Raw genomic sequence first — 14030 nt, forward strand, 5'->3', positions numbered from 1 at the left:
GCCGACCCGCCGGGTGTTGCTAGGGGAAAATTCTTCCGACGAACGTGCACGCGGCGCGCGCACACCTACTTGGAATGGATATGAGCAACGCATCTCGAAGAACAACAGTTACAAAGGTGAGTAACCGTCTCTTTTATTCTGTTTAATAGTCCTAGTTATTTTATTTTATTTTTAACTGCAAACAAAAATAAATACTGTAAATATGCATTTGAGCTCAGTCCTGTGAGGAGCTTAATGCCTTCTGCCAGGTGTTTGGATGCCACAGTTCCCCATTATTTTTTTAGGAGTTGTGGGCGCTTATCACCTCACTGAGTTGATCCCTAGATAAAGCCAGGTATGCAAAAAGGACATTAAAGGAACATTATTTAGGTTGCACAGTCAAATAATTGAAAGTTAGGAAATGCCAGATATGTTTCTCCATGCAACTTTAATTCTGCCCCACTGTGCATTCATCCTGCACTCTGAATAAGGCAGGGGTTCTCTGGGAAAAAAATAGGATGTGATAATATAATTAAAGACTGTATCTTAATGCATATGTGTAAGTGGGCAGAATTAAAGTTGCACAGGCATTTCCTTTACTGTGTAATCTAAATTACACTCTTTCAAATGCATATTTTGTAATTTCCATTTTTTAAAGAAAAAGATAAAAAGAAATTCTATTACTTACAACTGTAATAACCTTCTCCCCTCATCATGCATCACCAGCAACACAAACCTCTACCACTTGAACTACAGACTAGCTACATTAGCTGGCATCAGGAGAAGGTTTTTATCCCAATGCAATGGGTAATAGACTGATGGATCCAGAGTGTGGCTAAGGGAAGCCTGGTCCAGCCCTTTTGTCTTCCAAGGGAGTTGGGGAAACTCAAATCCTACGTATTGGCCCAAAATGGAGGATGGGCCATTGAGGCTATCTGCTAGGGGCAGGGATGGCTGAGGAAATGTTATGTTCAGTTATTATTTTGTCATGTTAGCAAAATCTTCATGAAGAAAGCAAGTGAGAAAGGGGAAATAGCAGATTTTATATATCAGCTAAACCTGAATAGAATAGCCTTGGGCAAAGCAAAGGCACTTATTTTGTCCCAGGTCTTTCCCCATGCTGAATTTCAAAAACCTGCAGCAAATTGTGGAAGTGTTATAGCTTTGTAAAAGAGGGTTGCAAAGAGCCTTTATGATGGAAAGTGTTAGTCTGCCTAAATACATGGGTCGCAACCAGCTCTCCCTGTAAAAATGGATCCTGGGAGAAATCACCTGCCTTCATATGTGATTTAAGCATTCTAATAGCCCACACTGAGTTTTCTGAGTGCAATTTTATTGAACGTTTTATTTTTGAGATAACAAATATATCTGCCTGCATTTTTAATATAGCATAATCTCTACTCGGTCTTTTAGTTCAATTGAAGAATTCATCCATTACCCTTATGTGGAAGCATGGTCAGCATGTTGAGTGGAGTATTTTCTGTTTGCTATAACTGAAAAATATATTTACTTACTGTATCTGTTATATATATTCATATTTTTATAAACATTTTAAGTAGAGACTAGTTTCTGAGGCCAAGAGCAATGATCTATTGTAGGGGTAGGCGATCTATGGCACGGGTGCCGAAGATGGCACTCGAGCTGATTTTCAGTGGCACTCACACTGCCTGGGTCCTGGCCACTGGTCTGGGGGGCTCTGCATTTTTATTTAATTTTAAATGAAGCTTCTTAAACATTTTAAAAACCTTATTTACTTTACATACAACAATAGTTTAGTTATATATTATAGACTTATAGAAAGAGACCTTCTAAAAACGTTCAAATGTATTACTGGAACATGAAATCTTAAATCAGAGTGAATAAATGAAGACTCGGCACACCACTGCTGAAAGGTTGCCAACCCCTGATCTATTGGAAGGCTGGTGAAAGTATCAGACTGAAATGATGTCAAAGGCTAGCATGTTATTTTACAATTAGATAACTTTATCTGAAAGAAGAATGAGGAGTACTTGTGGCACCTTAGAGACTAACAAATTTCTTAGAGCAGAAGTTTTCGTGGGCTAAAGCCCACTTCTTCAGATGCATGCGGTGGAAAATACAGTAGGAAGATATATATATATATATATATATATATATATATATATATACACAAACACACACATATACACACAGAGAACATGAAAAAACGGGTGGTGCCATACCAACTCTAATGAGACTAATCGAATAAGGTGGGCTATTAGCAGGAGAAAAAAACTTTTGTAGTCATTAGTCTCATTAGAGTTGGTATGGAAACACCCATTTTTTCATATTCTCTGTGTGTGTGTATATGTATATCTTCCTACTGTATAGTCTCTAAGATGCCACACGTACTCCTCATTCTTTTTGCTGATACAGGCTAACACGGCTACCACTCTGAAATTTATCTGAAAGGTGATATAATTTTAATATATTTTTTCTAGCCATTTATTTATTTAATAAAGGTAATGTAAATCTTTCTTCAGGTGCATTTTTTTAAACAGGACATGTAAGCAGTGTAGACTGCTTTGTGGTTTGTTTTTTTTTGAAAGCCCAACATGTCTTTCAATGTATACTGATGTTCCCTGATTTTGTTTCTTTAAATCTTGATTTTTTTTTCCTGAGCAACTCTTCGTGATATAAACGGTCACGTGATGCAATTTTAGCCAGGAAGAATCTAATCAGGCATACTATAGAAACTGGAATAAATGTTTGCATTTTTTAAGCAGTCCACTAAAATCAGCAAATCCATTTATTTACAACTTTACATCCCTAACAGTTCATAGCAATGATTTATAAGAAAATGTGTGTTGAATGGCAGACTCTTCCTATAATATCATTTGTTTTTCGTTAGCTTCTCAACATTTATGCACAGTAGTCTTTGTATTGTACTGTATGTGATTGCTGCAACAACAGCATAAATGAGATATTTTTTACTCTGTTGTTGTGCGTACTAATGAAAGATATTTTCACATTTAGGTCGTGCATTGCCATTGCATGTGCATTGTCTGATTATTTGGTGTATTCTAGCAATTGCTGACATGAACGTCTTAAGAAGGGATGGATGGGTGTTTTTGTAGAACTTAGATACCACTTCTCATTATTTGCCAAAGTAGCTGTATATGTAAGTCAAAAAATATATATTTTTTTTTGTTATTTTAGTATGGGAAGTTCCAAATTCAGCACAGTGACATCTTTCAGTTTAAGACTTAACTTATACTTTTCATAAAGGATGGCTACATGAAATGAACTTCAGTTCTGAAGCTGTGATACCACAAAAGATCTTCAAAGCAAAAATTAAGTTTGCACAAGCCTTTCCCCTTGAATGTCTTTAGCAGATGGATCCTACCTAGATTACTTTTTTCTTCACCTGTCAAATTATCTAATACCAAAATTTAAGAGCAGCAGCAATATTATCGCATCTGCACTGTATATTTATCAATTTGAAACAGGCAGAGATTTGTACCAAAGGTTTTTTTCCATCTGTCCAAGGCCCTGGCCAGCACAGAAAATTAATAGATGAGTGGGATACTTTTTAATCTGAGCTGCACTGTCTCCTATACAATCTTCTTGGTTAGGTCCACCAGTTCTTCTGGGCTCTGAGGCTTCTTTTGTAACCACTGGACCACACAGAGCCTCTGGAGTAAAACTAGATGGTTGAAGGAATATTTCACTTCCCTGTAGGAAGACAGTAGTCACCAAGAATGCACTTGTATCCTGTAATTAACAACTATAAAGCACAATTAGTGCTGGTTCTTTCTGCACACGGGATCTCTCCTCCTATCTGTCCCCTCCACCAAAGGTGTAGAAGTTTGCGGCTTTGATGTACCCAGTTAGCTTGAGGAGCTGAAGTACACAAATGTGTTCATGAATTTGAGTGTGCTTTATGGTAATCCATTAGGAGCTAAGCAAGGAGGAAAAGAACATGATGTACTCTTCAAAGTTCTATCCACAACATTCAGCTAATCTTTTTCAATACGGCACATCATATACATGGGAAATGAGCAGAGAAGGGTTAAATGGAACAAGTGGTTGTTTTTTTTTTTTCAAATTTTCCTAGCAGTGTGTGTCTTGCATTGTAAATCTGCTAATCTCAGCACGATAAATTTTTACCTACAATTTTGGGCATAAATGCATTACATAACATCTATGGATTTGTGTCTTATTAAGTAATGCAGTAGTTCTCAAGTTGTAATCCATGTATGTACTATAGCCCACAGATGAAACATTTTGAGAACCAAACACGAGGATACTGGAGGGGAGCTAGTCTACAAGGACATCTCTACCTTTTAAGAAGTGGCCCACACAATAAAATGATGGGAACAAAGGATGGAATTTTGGACCCGTCAGCCTAACTTCGATATCAGAAAAATACTGGAACAAATTATTAAGCGATCAGTTTGTCAGCACCGAGAAGATAATATAGTTATTAGGAAGAACCAGTATGGTTTCATCAAGAACAAATTGTGCCAAACCAACCTAACTTCCTTCTTTAACAGGATTACTAGCCAAGTGGATAGTGGGGAAGCTGTACATGTGATATATCTTGATTTTAGTAAGGCTTTTGTTACAGTCCCCCATGACATTCTCAGGACAGGACTGGAATTGAAAATGACCTTGGCAAATTGAAGCCTTCTGCGGGGAGGGATAGCTCAGTGGTTTGAGCATTGGCCTGCTGAACCCAGGGTTGTGAGTTCAATCCTTGAGGGGGCCACTTAGGGATCTGGGGCAAAATCAGTACTTGGTCCTGCTAGTGAAGGCAGGGGGCTGGACTCAATGACATTTCCAGGTCCCTTCCAGTTCTATCATATAGGAATATCTCCATATATTATTATAATTGATCTGAAATCAACAAGATGAAATTCAGTAAAAACAAGTGCAAAGTATTACTCTTGGGAAGAAAAAAATTCAAACACACATTTACAAAATGGAGAATAACTGGCTAAGCAGTAGTATTGAAAACAATCAAGGGGATATTTTGGATCACAAATTGATTATGAGTCATCAGTTTGATGCAGTTGCAAAAAAAAGCTGCTATTCTGGGGTGTGTTAACAGGAATGCCATATGTAAGGCTGTGTCTACATTTACAGCAACATGAAGGGTTCATGCAGCAGTGAAAGGCAGGCTGCCTCCACACTGCAGTGTGTAGCTATATGCCGCAGTGAAAGGCTTTGGCACAAGGCATGCAGCAGGGAAAGACTTTGGCTGTTCCTTTTCCTGCTGCCTCCTCCTCGTCAGAGCCTTTTCCCCACTGCCTCTTTCCTGCCAGAGCCTTTTTTTGCTGCCACAGCATTTCTCTGCAGTAGGGACAGGCTCTGGCAGTGAAATAGTAAACTGCTAAAAATATCAGTGTAGATGTGGGTGGCACTTTTGGGGTATATAGAGAGCTGTGTAGGGTATATGATCTACAGTACTGACATGTCTGTACATTGCTTGCCTAAACAGTGCCTCATCATCCATACAGCTATTTATACCTATGCTAGCTGGGCATACAGTGTCTGTACTCTACATGCTATTGCAAGTGTACATGTACATTAAGACACAGGAGGTAATTGTCCCACTCTACTGAGGTCTCAGCTGGAGTACTGTGTCCCAGTTTTGGGCACGTTTTAAGGAAGATGTGGACAGAGGAGAGCACCAGAAACGATAAAAGGTTTAGAAACCCTGACCTATGAGGAAAGGTTTAAAATAAAAAAAAGTGGGCATGTTTAGTCTTGAGAAAAGAAGACTGAGGAAGGGGTCTGATAGTCTTCAAATATATTGAGGACTGTTACAAAGAGGACAGTAATCAGTTGTTCTGGATGTCCATTGAAGGTAGAAGTAGTAATGGGCTTAATCTGCAATCAGAAAAGTTTAGGTTCAATACTAGGAAACTCCTTCTAACTTTAAGGGTAGTTAAGATATGGAATAGATTTCTAAGGGAGGTTGTGAAATTCCCATCATTGGAGGTTTTTATGCACAGGTTAGACAAACACCAGTCAGGGATGGTCACTGTATACTTGGTCCTGTCAAGGTCTGATCTCCCAAGGTCCCTTCTAGCCTTACCTTTCTATGATTCTCTGATGGGAGGTCCCCAAATGATGTCCCAATCATTGATCAATACAGAAGAGATTTTACTGTCTGATTAGAAAAAATCTGATGATTTATTAGGAATCAGATTGGTCCAAAAGAATCTAAAAATTGAATATTTTTCGTAAACTCCATCACCTTAAAAAAAAAAAAAAAACTCAGCTGCAAAATTAAGAGACAATTGAAAACAAACAGAATACGTTCAAGATGATCTTAAATGTTGTCAAGGACATGAAGCAAACCAACAAAAGCAGTCAAAAGAAAGGGGGGAAGTCTGTAGCAGATTGAGAAATAATATTTTTAATGAGCTCCCTCAATCCATTTGATATAAGAAAAGCTTCCTATATTTTTTCCTTCTGTCCAGATGAGAAAATGTAGAGGTTCAGATTTTAAAATATATCTAATTTAAGAAAGGCGAAAAAAAGTATGCACTTTGAAATGCTAAATAAGTCAGCTAAGTTGATTGTAAATTGTCCTACAGCCAGGATACATTTTTGAATTTAGCAAAATTAGATCAGGTTTTGGATTTTGGCTGAGAATAAGTTTGTTTTAAAAAAAACTTCTTAGAAAGTGAAACTTGTTCCAAGTTAATCCATACCAACGAAGCTGTATTTACAATACATTGCAGCTCTTAATTTTAGGTTAACATTGGTGGCACAAAGGAACCTTTAAATCAACACTAAATATCAGAAAGAAGAGAATCTGAAGGACTTTAAATAAATTCAGTTTAATTCTGGTCAGTTATTGATGTTGCTGTCACCTCTAGATTAGATTGTTCTACATATTCCACAGTACGACCATTATAAAACTGAAGTTAATGCTCAAGTGCAGCCGCTTGATTATTAAGCAGTGCAGTACAAAAATTTAACACATTATACCCCTAATCTGTAATCTGCACTAGGTGTCAATATGTTTACAACCCTGAATATTTTGAAATTGGTTTACCTGAGAGACCACCTTATTTTCTCTGTTGCAGCTGTGATTAGTGATGCTGCTCAAACTTGACCATTCTCACTTTGAGAGTGGAAACAGATAAGGAGGTCCTTGACTTTGGAATTTCCTTTCCGTTGGCACATTAAGGCTAGATTTGCTATTTTACCAGGCATGCCACAAAACCCACCTTTTACTCTGAGATTTAGGGAGAAGATGGATTGATGGGATCGCAAAAGACTGGTTTAGATTTGGGTTTGTTTCATTAGTAATGGACAGATCCATGGTGTAAGTGTGATCATAAATTTTCATACAAGATATTGTTGCTGATGGTATTTGCGTGGTGCCTAGAGTATCATATGCTGGAAGAATCTAAAGAAATAAACAGAAATAAATAATCCTCTGCGTAACCATACCTATTAGTATTAAAATACAGCTCTGGAAATGTTTCGGCAAAGGTGTTTGTATCAATCCAAATGTGTCCCAGTGCAGTCAGCAGCTATTGCAGTCATTTAATGCATATGCTGTTCTGTAATAGAATGTTTGCATGACTGGTCTTCAGTACTGTACTGACACCATAATTGATGTTTGGTTGTTTTATTATACTACAGGATATTACTTGAGAAATACATAAAACTGCACACAGTAGGTTTAATAAATGCTAACACATGGCCAGTTCATCTGTAGAAAAACTGGTTCTTTTTACAATGTACTGGAAGGGAAACCATTTTGCTGGATCAAGTCAGAATTAGGTTTGTTTTTTTATATTGCAAAAGGAAGTCTCCTTATTCTTATCTCCTTACTTTGACTAAGCTCATTTTTAAAATCAGCAATAGCAGATATCAGATCCTGAGCTTTATGAAAATAATGCCTGTTGTGCTCTATTTACATGTATAGTATCATGCTGAAGGAGAAATTTGCTATAATGTAGATTTTAATATTCTATTGTGCAGCAACATTACTTAAATCTGTTTTATAGCTCTTGAGGTTATAATGTCTTGGCATGCTGTTGATTGAATGGTCTGAATGAAATATTCCTTTAGGTCTATTTCTGCTAGCTCAGATACATCTTATAGGTAATATTCTCTTGCATGGACTAAGCAGCTGTTTTTTTTTCTCCTTGCTGTAGGATAAGAAGTGGGTTCTCAATCATGAAGATGTCACACTGGGAGAATTACTGGGCAAAGTAAGTAATCAACAGAACTAAATGAAAAATAAATAAATCCTTATCCTAAGAGATCCAAGTATGTATTGATTGTGATGTCTGTAGTTTTCTTATTTTGAGTTTTTATTTTTCTAGTAAACAACATTTCTTTGTAGAATTCATATGGTTTAATGCATTTCAAATAGCATTGAATTTCAGCATACATAAAAGTACACTATGTTTACTTATAAATAATAAATGTTCTGTGTTTTGTTGATTGGTATAAGTGTTTTAAAAGCAGCTTGCATGTTTCATACGTTTACATATACATACTGATTTTTAACAATCTAATTTTATGTTTTGTAAAAATGCAAGCAATGAGAAATGTTACTGCAAAGTAGTAAAGATGCTTACATAAATTAGTGAGCTGATAAAAATAGGATGCTTTATGTGGACTGAATTGACTTTGTATGACCTGTTCAGTGTTAGAAGGCAAGTAAAATAATAGTGTAGGTAACATCACAATAGATGCATTAGTCAAAATAATACTTAACACTTACATAGTGGTTTACATCATCAAAGTCTTTTACAAACATAGATCTTTAGAACACTTCTATAAGTTAGGTAAGTAACTAACCCTATAGTCCATTTTATATTTGGTGAAACTGATGCCAGACCACGTGGTGAGTTAGCACAGGTACTGAAATTATTGTTCAGGAATTCCCAGCTCTCAACCCTGTGTTTTAATCCACTATACTACGCTGCCTCTAATGCTCTAATGCCCCAAAACCTGAAAAGTGGTTTAAATCAAAAGAACACACACAAAGACAGTTGACTTGGCGTAAAATGTGTATCTTCCTTATACTGTGAGAATTGATGAACCGTTCAAAGAATAGGACAGAAAAATTCTGTCAAAGCTTTCTGCTGCACAGGATAAAATCCATTTGACAGCGTAAGGAAACAAAAACACAAACTGCCATTAGATAAACAGAGAATTATGTCCACTAAAAATGCCACACAGTTATAATGCCAGTTCTACTGAAGAACATGAAAAAGCAGCAGGCTGGAAAAAATACACATTTCTGGCATCAGTCAAGGCCTTCTCACAAAAACAAACATTAATTATCCCTAGGTGAGCAAGACAGACACAATGAGTCATTGAACAAAAGTAATACATTTCAACATTAAGTAAAAGAAGTTAAGTAACTGTGCATGAAAAAATAAGTTAGTAAAATTAGTTATGATTATGTCAAGATATAGTTTGACAGAAAAATGTACAGAACATCCAATAACTGAAGCCTCAGTTGTGCATGTATATTGCTGTTATGTAAAAGAACTGATTCAGGAGCAACCACATGCAGAAAAGGCAGAAATGTTCAATAAGTATTTCATTTCTGTATTTGGAAAGGAGTAGGATGATGTACTCATATCACATGAAGATGGTGAACTACTTTCCAGTCGATTATTTATTAAGAAGGATGTGAAACAGTACCTAGTAGGGATAAATCAGCAGGCCTAGGTAACTTACATCCAAGAATTGTAAGAGAGTTGGCATAAAACACCCTTGATCCCCTCATGTTAATTTTTAATAAATCTTGGAATACTGGGGAAAATCCAGAAGAATGGAAAAAGACTAATGTCATGCCAATATTCAGGAAGGTCAACCTGAATGACAGAGCTAATTATAGGCCAGTTAGCCTGCCATCAGTCCTGGACAAAATAACGAAAAAGCTGATACAGGATTCAATCAGTAAAGAATTAAAGGGTTGGATTACACTTAATGCTAATTAACATGGTTTTATGGAAGAGTAGGTCTTGTCAAACAAACCTGATTTTTTTAATGCGATTTCATGTTTGATTGATAAAGGTTGAGCAGATGTAATGTACTTGGACTTTTATAAGGCATTTGAGTCAGTACCACATGAGAGTCTCTTTAAAAATCAGTACTAGATAATATCAATACACCATGTGTTAAATGGATTAAGAATTGGCTGACTGGCAGATCTGAAAAAATCAGCTGTCAGTGGGAAATTGTTGAATGGAAGTGTTTCTAGTGGGGCTCTGCAGGTATCTGCTCTAGGCCCACTGTTTAACATTTTTATCAAGTAAATATAAAATCATTGCTGATAAAATTTGCAGATGACACAAAGATTAGAGGAATGGTAAATAATGAGGACTGGGTAGTAATACAAAGTGATTTGGATCACTTGATAAGATGGGCCCATTCAAACAAAATATATTGTAATACAGTTAACTGTGAGGTCATGTATCTAGGAACAAAGAATTCAGGTCACTCCTACAGAATGGGAGACGGTATCCTATAAAGAATTGACTTTGAAAAGGATTTAGGGATCATAGCAGACAAATGCTAGAACATGAACATCCAGAGTGATGCTGTGGCAAAAATGGCTACTGCAATCCTTCGATGTATGAACAGGGGATTTGTAAGTTAGAGTAGGGAGGTGACTTCCACCATATACAGCATTAGTGAGACCACTACTGAAATATTATCTCCTTTTCTGATGTCCATGTTTTTTAAAGGTTGTTAAAAATTTGGAGATTCTGAGAAAAGCCACAAAAATTATGTGTGCAGGAAACAATGTCTACACAAATGCTTAGTTTGGGGGGAAGCTAGGGTGTAACTCTGTTTTGCATTAGCCTGCTTCTCCCTTTGAAATGGGAGTAGATTAAAGCACACTAGGGAGATTTTACTGCATGGCAGCAGAGTCCACATGGACACTTGACGCTCAACAAGTTAGTGTAGACAAGCCCTTAAAGAACTCAATCTATTTAGCTTATCAAAATGAAATTCAAGAAGTGATTTGAGTATGGTGGTAAGTACCTTCATGGGAGAAAATACTGGGTAATAATGGCTCAGATTTTTAACAGTGAGGATGATTAGAGATTGGAACAAACTACCATGGAAAGTGGTGGACTCTCCTTCATTTAAAGTCTTCAGATCAGGACTGAATGCCTTCCTGGAAAGCATGTTTTAATCAAACACAAATTACTGGGCTCAATGCAAGAATACCTTGGAATTTCATCCAGATACATGTTATGCATAGGGCCCTACGAAATTCTCGGCCATGAAAAATGCATCATGGACTGTGAAATCTGGTCTCCCACCATGAAATCTGGTCTTTTGTGTGCTTTTACCCTATACTATACAGATTTCATGGGGGAGACCAGCGTTTCTCAAATTAGGGGTCCTGACCCAAAAGGGAGTTTCAGGGGGGGTCACAAGGTTATTTTAGGGGGGTCTTGGTATTGCCACCCTTATTTCCGCACTGCCTTCAGAGCTGGGCGGCCAGAGCATGGCGGCTGTTGGCTGGGCGCCCACCTCCGAAAGCAGCACACCAGCAGCAGCGCAGAAGTAAGAGTGGCTGCTGCCTTCAGAGTGGGGTGATCAAACAGTGGTGACTGCTGACTGAGGGTCCAGCTCTGTGGGCAGCAGTGCAGAAGTAAGGATGGCAATACCATACCATGCCATCCTTACTTCTGCACTGCTGCTAGTGGCGGCTCTTCCTTCAGAGCTGGGCATCCAGCCAGCAGCCAAGGCTCTCCAGCTGCCCAGCTCTGAAGGCAGCACTGCTGCCGGCCACAGTACAGAAGTAAAGGTAGCACTAACACAACACCCTCCACAATAACCTTGCAACACCCGCTGACAAAATCTTTTTGGGTTAGTACCCCTACAATTACAACACCATAACATTTCAGTTTTAAATAGCTGAATTTTTAAAATCATATGACCATGAAATTGACCAACGTGGACCATGAATTTGGTAGGCCTCTGTTACATAAGAGGTCAGAGTAAAAGATCTAATAGTCCCTTCTACCTTAAAATCTATGAATCTGTAAATATATCTTGCCTTGACAAGGCTCTTTAAAAATGTGCTGTGATTACTCCAAATTAAAAGAGGGAGGAAGATGCTGATTGCTACATTATTGAGACTTTTCTGTTTACAGCTGCATGGAGCAGTACTAGCAGTACCTCAGAAGACACCAGCTAAGTCATATAGACAACTCACATTCTATCCCACCACCTCTAGATGTATTAAAAGTTTCTAAATAGCGGTCACCATGTTGAAGAACAGACTGAGAATAAATGGGTGAGCAGTGTCTTCCCCAGAATGAATGGAGATTGCTTATGTTCAATTACCTATGGCTTTCCTTCACAAGGAATAAAATGAAATTAACCAGGATAGAGTAAAATAAACTTTTGTTATGCTCTATTTTCCTTTTCAAAGCACAGGAGCATCTACAGCTCTTGCTGAGTGAGAGTAATGCTGTGGTTCAAAGATGACCTATCCGAAGTTTGGATTTCAAAGTATAAGCTACTTACTAATCGCTGAGAGGAGAAAATAATCCCAGTTTAAAGAACTAGAAAGCTCAAACATATAACAACATAGCTTTATAAAGCTGTGAAATTACAAAATGTGTTGTCAAGTAGTTCAGGTTTGAAAAACATCTACATTACCTTGACCCATGTAAATTTAATTGTGTTAGTAGTCATCTTTGCAGTGCCAGGTAATTTAAAAAAATTGCTGCTGTTTCTGTTTGTTCCACAAAAGCAATGCTGTGTATAGCCTGCATTCTGTGAGAGCCAAAATCTGTGCAAGAACGGTTACAAAGAATCATTTTTTTTTAATCTCCTAGAACAGTGGTTCCCAAACTTTAACAGGCTGTGAACCACTTTCACTTGCTCGTCAAGTCTCACGAACCCCCTCTTAAAAATGAATATTTCCAGGGATTTTCTCCTTTACCTCAGTATACATTAAAAAAACAGTGAAGTTGGAAATATAAAATTTGTTTTATGACATGCTTATTACGCACTATTTATTATTATTATTATTTATCATTACAGTATTTTTATTACATTATGAAAGTGGCAACACTCTTCCAAGATCTCACTTTCATAGCTTGTATTACTTTGAATAAGCCTGTTATAAGACAAGGCTCCTATGTTTCATCAAGGAGTATCAGATGTGAAATAGCATGAAGGTATTTAAGAAGCCAACTCAAGAGTTCCTCCTACGCAAGCGTTCAGGTCTTGAGCAGTCCAGCCAAACAGCGCATGTTACAACAAAGTTTAAACTTGTTCTTCATAATAATTTTAAAAACAATACTAGCTACCTATTTAATTTTAAAAACAGCAAAAAATATTCACCTCCCTTTCTGTTTCTTTTAAGGAGTCTTGAAGTTTAAATCTCCTCAGTGTGATAGATATGCTTGGCTTTGATCTGCTTAGCTCTTGGAAGTCCAGGGGCTGTGGGCTCCTGGCCCCGTGCTGCCTGGGGTCCCTAGGGACAGCTCTGTCCACCATTAGGGATTTTTTTTCTGAGAACCCCCTGTAACATTTCGCAGACCCCCAGGGGTTCACAAACCCCAGTTTGGGAGCCACTGTCCTAGAAGAAAAATGCATGTTAAATATCAGCCACAGCTCAGTGTTTCTAGTTTTGCCTCTCTGTTTTAATTAGCAGTCCTGATTGGAGCTGTGAATACAAATTTGATGGGAAATTAAAAATAAATTTCAAACTTCAAAGGGAACATTGTGAACAATAAAAAAATACAAGTACTTAACTTAAAATACCTAAATAAATTATTTTTAAGAGCATTTTCTGTCAAAAATTTCCTAAAACACCATCATTTAAGTAATAAAGGAGCTGCAAAGTGATTTTAGTAATGTATTATGGTTAAAAGCACCTAGTTTCGGTGAATGCGCCACAATTTTCCCAGCGTGGGCACCCCTTGGAACTTCTCATTGCTGTTATTAATGGCATGAGAGAATTTTAGAATACTTGATGAGCCATAGTCTACCTTCATTTTGTATGTAGAACCACCACTGATACCATTGAGATTTCTGCGCGAAGCTCTAGGGTAAAAGACAGTCCA

At 37.4% G+C, this 14030-nt stretch overlaps 1 protein-coding gene across 9 annotated transcripts in view; it reads left to right on the forward strand.

The window, feature by feature from the left end:
- FER (FER tyrosine kinase) overlaps positions 1–14030 on the forward strand; it is a 438602-nt gene that overhangs the window by 247849 nt on the left and 176723 nt on the right. For all 9 annotated transcript variants that reach the window (XR_012656117.1, XM_075067143.1, XM_032762616.2 and 6 more), the window contains one exon: positions 8124–8180. Coding sequence is in view for 8 of the 9 variants with exons in the window: in XM_075067143.1 (XP_074923244.1) it covers positions 8124–8180 (57 nt within the window). In the remaining variant the exon portion in view is untranslated. The remainder of the gene's footprint in view (positions 1–8123; positions 8181–14030) is intronic.

Source organism: Chelonoidis abingdonii, chromosome 6, assembly GCF_003597395.2.
Source record: "Chelonoidis abingdonii isolate Lonesome George chromosome 6, CheloAbing_2.0, whole genome shotgun sequence".
Classification (NCBI taxonomy): Eukaryota; Metazoa; Chordata; order Testudines; family Testudinidae; genus Chelonoidis; species Chelonoidis abingdonii.